Below are 17,795 nucleotides of genomic sequence, written 5' to 3'. Positions count from 1 at the left end.
ATGTTTGTTGAAGCAACCCGATTTTATTATTATTATTTGAATATAATTTAGTTCGAATCGAGCTACATCGACTTGTCAATGCTTACCAAGAACAGGTTTTTTTCTTATTAGAATGTTCGGCAACTAGTTCGAATTGGATTCCTGCGTGGTCAGCCTATAATTATAATTTTTGACTAACTGTATCTGCCTATTAAAATATTTTTTTACTGCTAAAACATAAAAAAACTGAGGCCGTGTACGGTAAAAGTGTGTGTCACCGGTTTATCTACAAATTTATGAACTATAAAAATCGCGGTAGCTAAATGAACAACCGAGCGATTTTGTTTCACGTTAGTAAAACTAAAGAGTTTTAGACAACTGTAGTTAAAATTAGCTTTTTTGTCGATAACCCACATAAAATGTTGACTTTTCCTATCTTCTGGTTGGTAGTTGCTGAAATCTCATTTTTGTTCTCTTTGGAATAAAATAGTTTTCCCACGGTGATTTCAATGTTTATTTTCACATTCAGATATAAAAACTCATTCCACGAATTTTTATATTTAGTGGAATCGGGGAAGCAATAATTTGTAGAAGATTTAGCATGATCCGGTTGTCAAAAAATTCCCAGCGAAATTTCGTATGTAAAGAAACGTACTAACCGTTTGTTACAAGTGAGTTTTTTGTGTTGATGTCATCTACATTTTTGCAAGGACGCATATATCAGTTTGGATGGATGCATTGTAATATTACGAAAAAGAGTCAGTAAAAAGTAAAACTGTGAGAATTAAACAGAAACTAAATTAAAAGATGTTTTCTACGAATTGCTATAACCGGATTACAATGCCGACGGTCCAGACTTTTTAATTGTTCTGACTTACCCTTATTGAATAAAACACTACATTTTATTTTGATTTTCGATGTTGTAATTCACATTTTGTTAATTGTAGCTTGTTTAGATCTAGGGGAGGCTCAGTATCCCCTAGCCTCCCTTTAGCTACGGCCTTTGGGTCATGAAATATCGAGAAAATCTGAAAGTAACAATTGCCCGACGGACTCCATTACTGTACGTCCTTAGCTTATCCTCGATAAGAAAAACAACTTGAAAGTGTTTATGCTTATACATCGGAAGAATGTCACGTAGAAATTAGTTTGGTTTGAGTGAGTTCGATTTTTAACTTTTTTTTTCTTAACATATATAATTTTCTTCCAACAATATGATACTTAAAAACATATTTTATTTGGTGTTTCTTGTAGAGAAATAAGCATTTTTCAATTAAGCGCCGCCCCTCGACTCACGACGAATAAAAATGTCATCACAACTGAGACGAGGGCGGGTGGGCGGGGTTTATATTTCGCCTTTTTTTTTTAAATATATGTACGTAGTTTTATATTCACGACAAAAAACTGAAAACTTGTTTACAATGGCAAATTTGTAGAGAAATGTGGAGATCAACATTTTCCAATTTGCAATTTTTCGTTTCGGTTTCTTATTGCTTTATTTTTACAATTTTTTGATTTTTCAATATTTTTGTAATATAATATTAATATGTAATAATAATTTAAAAAATGTTCACTTTTTCAATTTGACGATTTTAGAATTTTTCCATTTTTCAATTAATGGTTTTAAAACTTTTTCATTTATTCCATTTTCCAATTTTTCGATTTGCAATTTTTCGTTACGTTTATTATTTTCTTATTTTTATAATTTTTCGATATTTCAATATTCTGATTTTATAATTTGCTGTTTTTTGAATATCAATTTTTTTAATTTTCGTTTACGTTTATTTGCTTTGTTTCTACAATTTTTCGAATTTTTATTTGTTTAATTTTTTGGTTTTGCAATTTTTCGTTTCGACTTTCTATTTGCTTTGTTTCTACAATTTTTCGATTTTCCGATTTATAAATTTTAAAATTATTCACTTTTTCAATTTTACGATTTTAGAATTCTTCCAGTGTTCAACTTTTTCATTTATTTGACTTTTCAATTTTCCCATTTTTTATTTTTCTATTCTTCAATTGTTCCCTTCTTCAAATTTTCGAATTGCAATTTTTCGGTTTTTTGTTATCTTTACTTTTACATTTTTTCGATTTTTCAATGTTCCGATTTTATCACTTTTTCAATTTGACATTTTTTAAAATTTCCCGTTTCTTCAATTTCTTGATTTGCAATTTTAAAATTTGTTTTGTTCCTTCAATTTTTCGAATTGCGATTTTTCAATTTTTCTTTTTTTGTTCTTCAATTTTTTTATTTTTTCAATTTCTCAGTTTCCAATTTTTCGATTTACCAATTTTAGATATTTTATTTTTCGTTTCTTTAATTTTACGTTTTTCAGTTTCTCGATTTTTCAGTTTTTTGTTTCTTCAATTTTCCAATTTGCAATTTTTCGTTTCGGTTTCTTATTGCTTTATTTTTACAATGTTTCGATTTTTCAATATTTTTGTAATATAATATTAATATGTAATGATAATTTAAAAAATTTTCACTTTTTCAATTTGACGATTTTAGAATTTTTCCATTTTTCAATTATTGGTTTTAAAACTTTTTCATTTATTCCATTTTCCAGTTTTTCGATTTGAAATTTTTCGTTACGTTTATTATTTTCTTTATTTTTACAATTTTTCGATATTTCAATATTCTGATTATATAATTTGCTGGTTTTTGAATGTCAATTTTTTAAATTTTTCGTTATGCTTTATATTTGCTTTGTATCTATAATTTTTCGATTTTTTATTTCTTTAATTTTTAGGTTTTGCAATTTTCGTTTCGACTTTATATTTGCTTTGTTTCTACAATTTTTCGATTTTCCGATTCACAAATTTTAAAATTTTTCACTTTTTCAATTTTACGATTTTAGAATTCTTCGAGTTTTCAACTTTTTCATTTGTTCAAATTTTCAATTTTCCCATTCTTTATTTATCAATTCTTCAATTGTTCCTTTCTTCAAATTTTCGAATTGCAATTTTTCGGTTTTTTGTCATCTTTATTTTTACATTTTTTCGATTTTTCAATGTTCCGATTTTATCATTTTTCCAATTTGACAATTTTTTCAATTTTCCGTTTCTTCAATTTCTTGATTTGCAATTTTAAAATTTGTTTTGTTTCTTCAATTTTTCTAATTGCGATTTTTCAATTTTTCTTTTTTTTTGTTCTTCAGTTTTTTTATTTTTTCAATTTTTCAGTTTCCAATTTTTCGATTTATCAATTTTAGATATTTTTATTTTTCGTTTTTTTATTTTACATTTTTCAGTTTTTCGATTTTTCAGTTTTTTGTTTCTTCAATTTTCCAATTTGCAATTTTTCGTTTCGGTTTCTTATTGATTTATTTTTACAATTTTTTGATTTTTCAATATTTTTGTAATATAATATTAATATGTAATGATAATTTAAAAAATTTTCACTTTTTCAATTTGACGATTTTAGAATTTTTCCATTTTTCAATTACTGGTTTTAAAACTTTTTCATTTATTCCATTTTCCAGTTTTTCGATTTGAAATTTTTCGTTACGTTTATTATTTTCTTCATTTTTACAATTTTTCGATATTTCAATATTCTGATTTTATAATTTGCTGTTTTTTGAATGCCAATTTTTTTAATTTTTCTTTTCGCTTTTTTATTTGCTTTGTTTCTACAATTTTTCGATTTTCCAATTTATAAATTTTAAAATTCTTCACTTTTTCAATTTTACGATTTTAGAATTCTTCCAGTTTTCAACTGTTTCATTTATTCGACTTTTCAATTTTCCCATTTTTTATTTTTCTATTCTTCAATTGTTCCCTTCTTCAAATTTTCGAATTGCGATTTTTCGGTTTTTCGTTATCTTTATTTTTACATTTTTTCGATTTTTCAATGTGCCGATTTTATAATTTTTTCAATTTGACATTTTTTTAAATTTCCAGTTTCTTCAATTTCTTGATTTGCAATTTTAAAATTTGTTTTGTTCCTTCAATCTTTCGAATTGCGATTTTTCATTTTTTTTGTTCTTCAATTTTTTTATTTTTAAAATTTTTCAGTTTCCAATTTTTCGATTTATCAAGTTTAGATATTTTTATTTTTCGCTTTTTTAATTTTACGTTTTTCAGTTTCTGGATTTTTCAGTTTTTTGTTTCTTCAATTTTCCAATTTGCAATTTTTCGTTTCGGTTTCTAATTGCTTTATTTTTACGATTTTTCGACTTTTCAATTTTTTGTAATACAATATTAGTATGTTATAATAATTTAAAAAATATTCACTTTTTCAATTTGACGATTTTAGAATTTTTCCATTTTTCAATTATTGGTTTTAAAACTTTTTCATTTATTCCATTTTCTTGGAGTTTGCTCTAACAATTGTTACGTCCGTGTTGTTTAAGCTGATGTTTGTTGAAGTAACCCGATTTTATTATTATTATTATTATTTCAGATAATTTAGTTCAAATCGAGATACATTCGACTTGTCAGAGCTTACCAAGAACAGGTTTTTTTCTTAGAATGTTCGGCAACTAGTTCCAATTGGATTCCTGCGTGGTCAGCTTACAATTATAATTTTTGACTAACTGCTATTAAAATATTTTTTTACTGCTAAAACATAAAAAAACTGAGGCCGTGTACGGTAAAAGTGTGTGTCACCTGTTTATCTACAAATTTATGAACTATAAAAATCGCGGTAGCTAAATGAACAACCGAGCGATTTTGTTTCACGTTAGTAAAACTAAAGAATTTTAGACAACTGTAGTTAAAATTAGCTTTTTTGTCGATAACCCACATAAAATGTTGACTTTTCCTATCTTCTGGTTGGTAGTTGCTGAAATCTCATTTTTGTTCTCTTTGGAATAAAATAGTTTTCCCACGGTGATTTCAATGTTTATTTTCACATTCAGGTATAAAAACTCATTCCACGAATTTTTATATTTAGTGGAATCGGAAGAGCAATATAATTTGTAGAAGATTTAGCATGATCCGGTTGTCAAAAAATTCCCGTAATTGCGCTGTAGTCCCGTCTTGTTGAAAATATTACTTCAATTTCATCGCCGCGAAATTTCGTATGTAAAGAAACGTGCTAACCGTTTGTTACAAGTGAGTTTTTTGTGTTGATGTCATCTACATTTTTGCAAGGACGCATATATCAGTTTGGATGGATGCATTGTAATATTACTAAAAAAAAAGTAAGCAAAAAGTAAAACTGTGAGAATTAAACAGAAACTAAATTAAAAGATGTTTTCTACGAATTGCTATAACCGGATCACAATGCCGACGGTCCAGACTTTTTAATTGTTCTGACTTACGCTTATTGAATAGAACATAACATTTTATTTTGATTTTCGATGTTGTAACTTGTCTAGATCTAGGGGAAGCTCAGCATTCCCTAGCCTCTCTTTAGCTACGGCCTTATCTATGGGTCATGAAATATCGAGAAAATATGAAAGTACCAATTGCCCGACGGACTCCATTGTAGAGAAATGTGGAGGTTAAAATTTACCATTTTAAACATGTATTCAGTCTCTTGTTATGAAGAGTATGTACATTAAGAAAAAAAAAAAAAGGAAAACTCATAGGCCCCACCCATCCACCCTGTCTCAATTGTGACGATTTTTCTTTGTCCGTAGTGAGTAAGGGGGGTGGAGCTTAATTGCAAAATCTCTATTTTTCTACGAGAAATTACCATGTGAACACATGTTCTTAAGTAATCGTGTTGTTCAAAGAAAACTAAATGTATTAATGAAAAAAGAAAGCCAAAAGATAAGCCCCACCCATGTCTCCATGTCAACTGTGATGAATTTTTCATTCGTTGTCAGACCGAAAAATTTATGTTCCATTTTAAACATGTTTTAAGTTCTTGATATGAAAATAAGATTGTGTATTTAGAAAAACGCAAAATAGAAGCGGGACCCACCCACCCTTGTCTCAGCTGGGTGATTTTTTTTTTTTTCGCCGTGAGTTTTTCGATTTTCCAACTTTGGGATGTTTCAGTTTTTAGATTTCGCAATTTTTCGGTTTGAAACTTCACGAGTTTTCTATTTTTAATTTCTCATTTTTTCGATTTTTCAATTTAAATTTTTTCAATTTTTCGTTTCTTCAATTTCTTGATTTGTAATTTTTCAATTTTTCTGTTTTATTTCTTTAATTTTTAGATTTTGCAATTTTCTGTTTCGATTTTTCAGTGTTCCGATTTAATACATTTTTGATTCGTCAGTTTTTCATTTCTTCAATTTTTCGATTTGCAATTTTTCAATTTTTTTATTTCTTCACTTTTACCATGTTCTGATTATAATTTTTCTTTTTTTTCAATGCGAAATTTTACAATTTCTTGATTTTTCAATTTTGCGGTTTTTTAATTTTACAGTTTTAGAATTTTTCCATTTTTCAACTATTGGATTTAAAACTTTTTCATTTATTCCACTTTTCCTTTCTTTCGATTTTTGTTACATTTTTATTTTCTACATTTTTACAAATTCAATTTTTTCAATTTTCGTTTCTTCAATTTCTTGATTTGCAATTTTTCTTTTTTTATTTCTTTAATTTTTAGATTTTACAATTTTCCGTTTCGGTTTTTTATTTGCTTTGTTTCTACAATTTTTCGATTTTTCAGTGTTCCGATTTAATATTTTTTGATTCTTCAGTTTTTCACTTCTTCAATTTTGCGGTTTACAATTTTTCAATCTTTTTATTTCTTCGATTTTATCATATGCAAATCTTATTATTATTATTTATAAAAACAGTTTTTCGATTTTCCAACTTTTGGATATTTTAGTTTTTAGATTTCGCAATTTTTCGGTTTGCAATTTCATTTTTAATTTTTTAATTTTTCGTTTCGGTTTTTGATTTTCTTTGCTTTTTCAATTTTTTGGTTTTTTCAGTGTTCTTGTTATAATTTTTCTTTTTTCAATGCGAAATTTTACAATTTTTGAATTTTTCAATTTTGCGGTTTCCAAATGTTCGATTTTTCTATTTTGGATTTTTTAATTTTTCGTATTTTTAATTTTACAGTTTTAGAATTTTCCCATTTTTCAATTACTGGATTTAAAACTTTTTCATTTATTCCACTTTTCCAATGCTTCGATTTTAGTTACTTTTTTTATTTCCTACATTTCTACAATTTTTCGATTTTTCAATAATCCGCTTTTATAATTTCCGTTTCTTTCAAATTCAGTTTTTTCAATTTTTCGTTTCTTCAATTTCTTGATTTGCAATTTTTCTTTTTTTATTTCTTTAATTTTTAGATTTTACAATTTTCCGTTTCGGTTTTTTATTTGCTTTGTTTCTACAATTTTTCGATTTTTCAGTGTTCCGATTTAATAATTTTTTAATTCTTCAGTTTTTCACTTCTTCAATTTTGCGATTTACAATTTTTCAATCTTTTTATTTCTTCGATTTTATCATATGCAAGTCTTATTATTATTATTTATAAAAACAGTTTTTCGATTTTCCAACTTTTGGATATTTTAGTTTTTAGATTTCGCAATTTTTCGGTTTGCAATTTCATTTTTAATTTTTTAATTTTTCGTTTCGGTTTTTGATTTTCTTTGCTTTTGCAATTTTTTGGTTTTTCAGTGTTCTTGTTATAATTTTTCTTTTTTCAATGCGAAATTTTACAATTTTTGGATTTTTCAATTTTGCGGTTTCCAAATTTTAGATTTTTCTATTTTAGATTTTTTGAATTTTCGTATTTTTAATTTTACAGTTTTAAAATTTTACCATTTTTCAATTATTGGATTTAAAACTTTTTCATTTATTCCACTTTTCCAATTTTTCGATTTTTGTTACTTTTTTATTTTCTACATTTTTACAATTTTTCGATTTTTCAATAATCCGTTTTTATAATTTCCGTTTTTTCAAATTCAATTTTTTGTTCAATTTTTCGTTTCTTCAATTTCTTGATTTGCAATTTTTCTTTTTTGATTTCTTTAATTTTTAGATTTTACGATTTTCCGTTTTGGTTTTTTATTTGCTTTGTTTCTACAATTTTTCGATTTTTCAGTGTTCCGATTTAATAATTTTTTGATTCTTCAGTTTTTCGCTTCTTCAATTTTTCGATTTGCAATTTTTCGATCTTCTTTTTTCTTTGATTTTATCATATGCAAGTCTTATTATTATTTACAAATTTAAATTTTTCAGTTTTTCGATTTTCCAACTTTTGGATGTTTCAGTTTTTAAATTTCGCAATTTTTCGGTTTGCGATTTCACGAGTTTTCATTTTTAAGTTTTTCAATTTTTGGTTTTGATCTTTTATTTTTTCGATTTTTTAATTTTTCAATTTTTCGATTTATCAGTTTTAGTTTTTCGTTTTTTTAACATTTTTCAGTTTTTCGTTCCTTCAATTTTTTAAATTACAATTTTTCGATTTTTCAATGTTTTTGTAATATAATATCAATACGTAATAGTAATTATAAACTTAAAATTTTTATCACTTTTTCGATTTCACGATTTTAGAATTCTTCCATTTTTCAATTATTAAAATTAAATCTTTTTCATTTATTCGACTTTTCAATTTTTTCAGTTTTTTATTTGCTTTATTTTTACAATTTCTCGAATGTTTTCCTTCAATTTTACTATATGCGACTCTTCGAATTTAAAAATTAAAATTCAAATACTTTTGGAAGTTTCAGTTTTGAGATTTCGCAATTTTTCGGTTTGCAATTTTTCAGTTTTTCAGTGTTCTGGTTATAATTTTTCTTTTTTTCAACGTGGCATTTTTCAATGTTTGGATTTTTCAAGATTTCGGTTTCCAATTTTTCGATTTTTCAATTTTCGATTTTTTTATTTTACATTTTCCAGTTTCTCGACTTTTAAACAATTAATAATGTTATTACAATTTTTCCACTTTTCAATTACTGAATCGAATAAATGAAAAATTTTTAAAACTTTTTCATTTATTCGATTTTTTCATTTTTTGATTTTTAATTTTTCGGTTTCTCAATATTTCATTTTTCAATTTTTCGATCTTTAACTGTTACAGTTTTCCGACTTTACAAGTTCGACGATTCTATAATTCTTCGATTTTTCAATTTTTTTCTTTTTTTAGATTTTTGACATTTCAACTTTTCGAACATGTAAAAATTGCAAAATTATAAAATTCAAAAATTAAAAATGAAAAAACGAAAAAGTATAAAAAAATGTAAACATTATAAATCAAAAAATTTAAAAAAAATTCAAAAACCGAGAAACTTAAGAAACGAAAAAGCGCAAAATCAAAAAAACGAAATATGTATCGTAAAATCAAAATATTGAAAATTAAAGAAATCGGAAAATCGGATAAGTGGAAATGCAAAAAGTGAAAAATTTAAAATTCGGAAAATCGAGGAATTGAAAAATCAAATACATACACACTAAAATTTGAAAAATTATAAAATCGAAATATTGCAAATCGAAAAAAATTGATGTTAAAAAATGATAAAACCGAAACACTGAAAAATGGAAAAGTTGAAAATGAAAGAAAATCAAAGAAACAAAAATTGTGACATCAAAAAATTGTAAAATGGAAGAAAAAGTTATAAAATTCGATCTAAAATGGCGCCTTTAAGAAGATTTAAAAATATGCCAAGCACAGTCAACAGTAATAAAACTTTCATTAAATAAAAATCTAACTGCAATCACCACTCATCAGACACTTGAAGACACACATGTGAATTAATTTAAAAACAGATGGTTGTCGCAATCTGACAACCTCCACATGCATTCCAGTTGATGTAAATTTATTACGCTAAAAACATCTGGTTCCAACAAGATGAAGCGCCGCTGCATTTTGTAATTATTTAGATGAAGTATGACCAGCAAGATGGACTGGCGTCCCATTCCATTATATAATTTATTACATCCTTGGGGACCATATAGATTCTCGATTTTATGAATATTACCCATTGTCCATTATGGATAAGGAGCAGAACACCAACACTAATTTGCATAAAAGTTTTCAGTTTTTATGGTCGTAAAGTTGACGATCGTCAGTCAGCCAAAACAAAGCTAACAAAATTGACAATTCATTGATAAAGATGAACGTTAAACATATTATTTTGGACCGTTTAATCCGATATCCGGTTGAAACTGGATGGACGTGGAACAAGGTACAATTATTAATTTGGAAGATAAAAACCTACAATAAAGCCCCCAACAGGTCACTTTCCGAACCGGTCCAACACTGGCCAAGGACGCTAGGGTATGTTAACTAACAATAATAATAACAATAATAATAACAACAATATAAGTACTGTTGGTAATATTGCCACAACATAATTTTTATTTATCCACACAATAATAAAAACTCGAGCAGTACAATTAAGTTTAAAAACAGGGAAATTGCGTGCTCTCCATAATAATCCTGTTAACAGTACAAAAAATATTTTAAACAATACACAATGAAATAAACATAAAAAAATGAAAATGTTAGGCATGTTTAACGAACCAAAAAATGGTTCCGTAATGGTAATAGACGTCAATTTCAAGTCCTATATAATAGTCACAACAGAAAAATAAAATAAAACAATAAATTTAATTAACACTTTTCATGCAAAATTTGAGGTCACGTTATCAAATTGTTGGTGGGGATGGATCTTCCAATGTTACAGTTTTCGACTTTACAATTTTTCGATTTTAGAATTTTTGGGCTTTCCAATTTTTCTTCTTTCCAGTTTTTTGTTGCAATAACTTTTTTAATCAAAAACTGAAAACTTTGAAAAATCTAAAAACTGGAAAACTACTTGAAAAACTGAAAAAACGAAAGATTAAAAATTGAGAAACTTAAAAATCGAAAAAGTGCAAAATGGAAAAAACGAAACGAACATTGAAAATTTGAAAATCTGAATAAACGACAAATTAAAAACGAAAGATACATTGAAAAAATAGAAAAAATGAAAACACGAAAAATGGTGATATAAATTCGAGAAAATTCGAGAAAATGCGAGAAATTTAAAAACTCGAAAATATTGAGAAGTATAAAAATAAAAATTGAAGAACTGAAAAATCGAGAAACCGAAAAGGTAAAATTTTGGGAAATAGAAACGTCAAAAAATCGAAAAACAAAAGATTGATTATCTCAGAAAAACTGTATTTGTAAATTTTTAACACCAATAAAGTATTGCACAAGATACTTCGCTGTGAAATTTTTTAATGTGTTACCCGAAGAATTTCGTAGTAAGCCTATTAATATATTTAAAAAAAAAACTCAAAACTTTTCTTATTATGAATTGTTTTTATAGTTTTGAGGATTATCTTCGGTGTAGAAATTTTAATAGTTTATTGATTTAATTGAATGTGTTTGACTTGTGTAAAACTGTATTTGTAGTTTTGAACACTAATAAAGTATTGATTGATTGACTGATTGATATTGATTGATTGGTTGGACCGATAAATTAAAAAATTTAAAAAAGGAAAAATGGAAAAATAAAAAAATTGAAGAATCGAAATATGTACTTATTGAAAAATTCCAAAACTGAAATCGAAACTGGAATCAATAAATTGGAAAATCGATAAATTGAAAAATCGAAAATAACAGAAGAATCAAAAAGCGGAACATTTTTCATAATTTCTTCAATTTCTCGACTTATTAAATTTCCGATTTTTCGATTTTTGATTTTCCGCTACGACTTCTAAAATTTGCAGTTCTTAAAATTTTAGTTTTTTCGACTTGCCAAAATTTCGAAATTTCCATTTTGTGGTTTTTTAACATTCTTAAATTTTTAGATTTTTCGTTTCGAATTTTCGATTTTTTACATTTTTTTAATTGTCAATTTTGCGTTGAGTTCTCAATTTTACAATATTTCCGTTTTACGATTTTTCAACTATATACATATTATTCGATTTTTCAATTTTCGGCTACTCAGTTTTTTGACTTTTCGATTTTTAGATTTCTGGATTTTTTGATTTTCCCATTTCTGCGTTTCTCGACTTTACGATGTTTTCATTTTTCGACGTTTCGATTTCTCGATCTTGCAATTTTTTTATTCTTCAAGTTTTCTTCGATTTTCCGATTTATCAATTTTTTGATGTTGCAATTTCTTCAATTTTTCAACATTTTAATGATCGATTTTTTTTGTGGTTTTCGATATCCCAATTTTTGGATTTGCTAGTTTTTCGATTTGTGGATCTTTCAGAAAAAAATCAAAATTTTGTAACATTTTCTTCGACTTTTCAGTTTTTCGATTTATCTATTTATCAATTTTTCGATATTACAATGTTGGGATTTTTCATCATTTTCATTCTTAAATTTTTCGATGTTTCAACTTTTGATTTTTTTGGTGTTTCGATTTTCCAATTTTTCGATTGTTTTAGGTTTCTCGATTAATCGATTTTTTAATAATTTTTCAAATTTTAGATGTTCCGATTTTTTGATTTTCCCATATCTCGATTTCCTCACTTCTCAGTGTTTACGTTTTTCAACTTTTCGATTTCTCGATCTTTCAATTTTTGGATTCTTCAATTTATCTTGGATTTTTCGATTTATCATTTTTTTAATTTTTCAGTTTTGGAATTTTTCGACAATTCGATTCTTACATTTTTCGATTTTTTGTTTGGATTTCTAGATCTTTCAATTTTTCGATTTTTGGATGTTGGGATTACTCGATCTTCAATTTTTTGACTCCTTAATTTTCGAATTTTTAAATTTTTGGGTTTTTCGATTTCCCAATTTTTTTGATTTTGTTGTTTTTCTATTGAACTTGAAAATTAAAGAAATCGTAAAATCGAGGAACTCAAAAATCGAATATTGAAAATTGAAAATTTGAATAAACGAAAAATTAAAAACGAAAGAAACAATGAAAAAGTGGAGAAAATAAAAAAACGAAAAATTGTGACATAAATTCGAGAAAATACGAGAAATTTAAAAACTCGAAAATATTGAAAAGTACAAAAATCGAAGAACTAAAAAATCGAGAAACCGAAAAGGTAAAATCTTGAGAAATCGAAACATGAAAAAATCGAAAAACAAAAGATTGATTAAAGAATCGAAAAACTAAATCAAAAACTTGAGATAAAAACTGAAAAATCAAAAAGTCAGAAAAACTGTATTTGTAAATTTTTAACACCAATAAAGTATTGATTGATTAGTTGAACCGATAAATTAAAAAATTTAAAAAAGGAAAAATTGAAAAATCGAAAAATTGAAGAGCTGAAAAACTGAAAAAACGAGAAATCGAGAAGATGAAAAAACGAAACGTCGGAAAGTCGAGAAATCGAAAAATGGATAAATACAAAAATTAAAGAATCCAAATACTCATTGAAAAATCTCAAAACTGAAACACGGAACAATTAAGAAATCGAAAAATCTACAAATTGAAAAGTCGAAAAATCGAAGATAACAGAAGAATCAAAAAGTGGAAAATCTTTCATAATTTCTTCAATTTCTCGACTTATTAAATTTCCGATTTCTCGATTTTTGATTTTCCGCTATTTGGGTTTTACGAGTTTTATAATTTTCAGTTCTTAAAATTTTAGTTTTTTAGACTTATCAAAATTTCGAAATTTCCATTTTACGGTTTTTTAAGATTTTGATTCTTAAATTTTTAGATTTTTCGGTTCGAATTTTCGATTTTTTACATTTTCGATTGTTTCAATTTTCCGATTTTCCATTTTTACTTCCCGAGCGTAAGCAAAGGAAGTATTGTAATCGAGTCGGTCGGCCGACTCTCTACTTTTACGTTTTCTCGATCTTTCATGACTCCTAGAAGACGAAGAAATAGGTCTCCCATTTCCGTCTGTCTGTCCGTCCGTCTGTCCGTCCGTCTGTCCGTCCGTCTGTCCGTCCGTCTGTCCGTCCGTCTGTCCGTCCGTCTGTCCGTCTGTTGTCCCGGATTTTATTAGACAGATAATCTCCGAAAGTACTCGACCGATTGTTGTGAAATTTTGTACTTATATTAAGAATATCATGTAGATGGTAAAACGCTAACCAAAATTTGTCTAATCATCCCCACCACTAATGCGATGACGTCACTTCAAAATTGTACATAGTAAATGGGTTTTCAATTGTATAAAATAACATAGTCCTACACATGTAGTTTACAACTCTGAATCGACTTTTCACCCGAAACGTCCAGATTTTTGGAAAAAAAATCAAAATTATAAAACAACATTTTGAAATTTAATTTTTAATCTGCTAACCAGAATGCTTTGAAATGTTGCAGATGTTTTAAGGCTATAAAGAGCATCATAAATCTTTAGTCAAAAAATATTTGCTTATCCCCTCCAAAAACTTGATGACGTCAGCTCAAAATTTGTGGAATAAATCATATCTAAAATGTACAAAATATGATGAGTCTGTACTTGTGATCTATCACTCCATTCATATTTTTTGGATTTGCATATACAGGGTGACTCAAAAAAATTAATGAATGCGTAAATATATTTTATTGATTTAATCAGGAACTACAAAACCGAATGCTCTGAAATCTTGCAGATGTTTTAAGGTCATAAAGAGCATAATAAATGTTTAGTCAAAATATATTTGCTTATCCCCTCCAAAAACTTGATGACGTCAGCTCGAAAGTTTGCCGAATAAATCATATCTAAAATGTACAAAATATGATGAGCCTGTACTTGTCATTTATCACTCTATTCATATTTTTTGGATTTGCATATACAGAGTGACTCAAAAAAATTAATGAATGCGTAAATATATTTTATTGATTTAATCAGGAACTACAAAACGGAATGCTCTGACATCTTGCAGATGTTTTAAGGTTATAAAGAGCATAATAAATGTTTAGTCAAAATATATTTGCTTATCCCCTCCAAAAACTTGATGACGTCAACTCAAAAGTTTGCCGAATAAATCGTATCTAAAATGTACAAAATATGATGAGTCTGTACTTGTGATCTATCACTCCATTCATATTTTTTGGATCTGAATGTACAGGGTGACTCAAAAAAATTAATGAATGCGTAAATTTATTTTATTGATTTACTCAGGAACTACAAAACCGAATTCTTTGAAATCCACTGCGAAAAAAAAACATAATAGGCATACAGTCGTCACGTTTTCGACAGCGAGGGAAGTACTGTCTAAACTCTTTAGACCAATTTTTTTAATTGTCAATTTTGCGTTTCCATTTCTCAATTTTACAATATTCCTGTTTTACGATTTTTCAACTATATATTATTCGATTTTTCAATTTTTGGGCTACTTACTGTTTTGACTTCCCGAGTTTTAAATTTCTGGATTTTTTGATTTTCCCATTTCTGCGTTTCCCGATTTTTCGATGTTTTCATTTTTCGAGGTTTCGATTTCTCGATCTTGCAATTTTTGGATTCTTCAAGTTTTCTTCGATTTTCCGATTTATCAATTTTTTGATGTTGAGATTTCTTCAATTCTTCGACATTTTAATTATGATTTTTTAAATTTTTGTGGTTTTCGATATCCCATTTTTTTTATTTGCTGGTTTTTCGATATGTGGATCTTTCAGAAAAAATCAAAATTTTGTAACATTTTCTTTGATTTTTCAGTTTTTTGATTTATCTATTTATCAATTTTTCGATATTACAATATTGAGATTTTTTCTCACTTGCATTCTTAAATTTTTCGATTTTTCGATTTTTGATTTTTTCGGTTTTTCGATTTTCCAATTTTTCGACTTTTTAGGTTTCGATGTTTCCATTTTTTAATTGTCGACCTTTGAGTTTTAATTTCTCAATTTTCAATATTGTTGTTTTACGATTGCTCAATTTTCAATATTGTTATTTTACGATTGTTCAATTTTTGGCGTTTTTAAATTTTCAGTTTCTCGATTAATCGATTTTTTAATTTTTTGACTTTTCAACTTTTAGATGTTTCGATTTTTTTATTTTCCCATAACTCGACTTCCCCACTTCTCAATGTTTACGTTTTTCAACTTTTCGATTTCTCGATCTTCCGGTGTTTCTTGAATTTTTCGATTCATTTTATTTTCAATTTATCAATTTTTTAATTTTGGAATTTTTCGACAATTCGATTCTTAATTTTTTCGATTTTCAGTTTCGATTTCTAGATTTTTCAATTTTTCGATTTTTGGATGTTGCGATTTCTCGATTCTTCAATTTTTTGACTTCTTAATTTTCGAATTTTTAAATTTTTGGGTTTTTCGAATTTGAAAATCTGAATAAACGAAAAATTAAAAACGAAAGAAACAATGAAAAAGTGGAGAAAATGAAAATACGAAAAATTGTGACATAAATTCGAGAAAATGCGAGAAATTTAAAAACTCGAAAATATTGAAAAGTACAAAAGAACTGAAAAATCGAGAAACCGAAAAGGTGAAAACTTGAGAAATCGAAACGTCGAAAAATCTAAAACTGGAACAATAAAAAAAATTAAGAATCGAAATATTGAAAAATTCCAAAACTGAAATCGAAGCAACGAAAAATGGATGAGTTTATACCGAGAGAGAACAATGACAACCACGATCAATGCGATTTATCCAGTGAAATTTTGAAATGACGTCATCAAGTTTTTAGAGGGGATGATTGTTTCCAAAAATGCAGCGACCTAAAGTACAAAGCACAAACGCATTTTTATTTGGCGACAAAAAGCTAACCCGATGTGTAAACATTATCTAGTAGTGACACAAACTTGTTTTAGGTGTTATGTTTACTGCTTAGAAGGTTACAATAACCCCAGTGGTCGCGCCATCACAAGTATAAATAATCAAGAATGGACTGATGAAATGCAGCACACCTTTGTTTTATAACGTTTTCACAATCTACGATAAAATTGCTATCGTTGTACTCATAGCTCTTTCAAACGTGAGAAGAATGGAATTCGCTCGCTGTTCACTTCACAACTATTTCGAATTAATTTTGATTCGCATTAAATCACGAGTTGAAAGATTACAACTCACATTTAGGATTACACAAAAAAAACTGAGTTGTTAAGGAATAGGCTGAAAGAAGGAGTTGGCGATAACATACATATGTACACTGGGCACTGAGAAGATTCTCAGGTAGGGAATCTGTTAAAGAAGTCAGGGTGTAGGTGAAGTGATAATGATAACTGATAACTGTAAGAACCACATTTGACTGTGTTATCTGATTATATGACAACCAGATAAATAAATAACGAATATTTTATTTGCAAATTTAAATAACGCAAACAGGTGAATTTTATACTTTTTATCGTAAAATAAACAAACCAAGTTAAAAAAAACAAGTGACCGCCAAATTTTCCATACACATAACTTCTTCATCACCGAAAAATTTACACATTATCGGCCGCCAAAACCCCCAATCCACCCCTGCTCCCCAAGTGTCACAAGAGCACTTTTAGGTTATGTAAGAGCAAACCTCTCACACTGGCTTACCTCATTTACTTCTTCTTGCAATTCCAAGTAAATTCCGGGAGACGTTCACACACACTCCTCGACACACGACAAACAAATACACAAAAAAAAACTTGACCGGTTGTTTTATAACGTCTAGTCTTCCACATGCAAGTTTTGATTACTCAGGTGGAACGAACCAAAGAAGTAAGTTTTGGTATCGCGAAGCGCACTTTTCCCGCACGAATTCAGAACCGTAACGAATAATTGACCACAGAAGCGATTTTCGGCTTTTTCGCCGCTTTTTTGGACCCACACACAAACCAAAAAAAGTGGAATTTACGAGTTTGTATCAAGCGGGCGTTGGCTCACTAGTGACAATCGGAAAGTCCCTAAAAAGTGTGTGAATTTGAAGGAATTGGGAAAAAATAGGGAAGTGCGCGGTACGGGTTCCCATGGTTTGCATATTTTACTTGAATGGGTCAATGGGTTATTACGTAATGGTAGCAGGATCATGGTACAAGTGCAGACGTATAAAGTTTCCACGGATGCATTTTTTACATGTTTATAATAACAGGTGGGGTTTTCCTCGTTCAATGAAATTCACCTAATTTAAGAAAATTT

The 17,795-nt window shown here is 27.6% G+C and overlaps 1 protein-coding gene across 1 annotated transcript in view; it reads right to left on the bottom strand.

Annotated features, from left to right (window-relative positions):
* Positions 1-17,552, bottom strand: part of LOC135139121 (putative fatty acyl-CoA reductase CG8306) — a 39,519-nt gene extending 21,967 nt beyond the window's left edge. Inside the window, exon 1 of the mRNA XM_064069231.1 lies at positions 17,214-17,552. Within this exon, the coding sequence (XP_063925301.1) occupies positions 17,214-17,218 (5 nt within the window). The 5' untranslated portion in view covers positions 17,219-17,552. The remainder of the gene's footprint in view (positions 1-17,213) is intronic.
* Between the last annotated feature and the right edge of the window lie 243 nt (positions 17,553-17,795).

Source organism: Zophobas morio, unplaced genomic scaffold (genome assembly GCF_036711695.1).
Source record: "Zophobas morio isolate AGI-343-1 ecotype UQ-CSIRO unplaced genomic scaffold, CSIRO_AGI_Zmor_V1 ptg000030l, whole genome shotgun sequence".
Lineage (NCBI taxonomy): Eukaryota > Metazoa > Arthropoda > Insecta > Coleoptera > Tenebrionidae > Zophobas > Zophobas morio.
The sequence above is the reverse complement of the archived record's forward strand: the minus strand, read 5'-3'. Positions and strand labels throughout refer to the sequence as shown.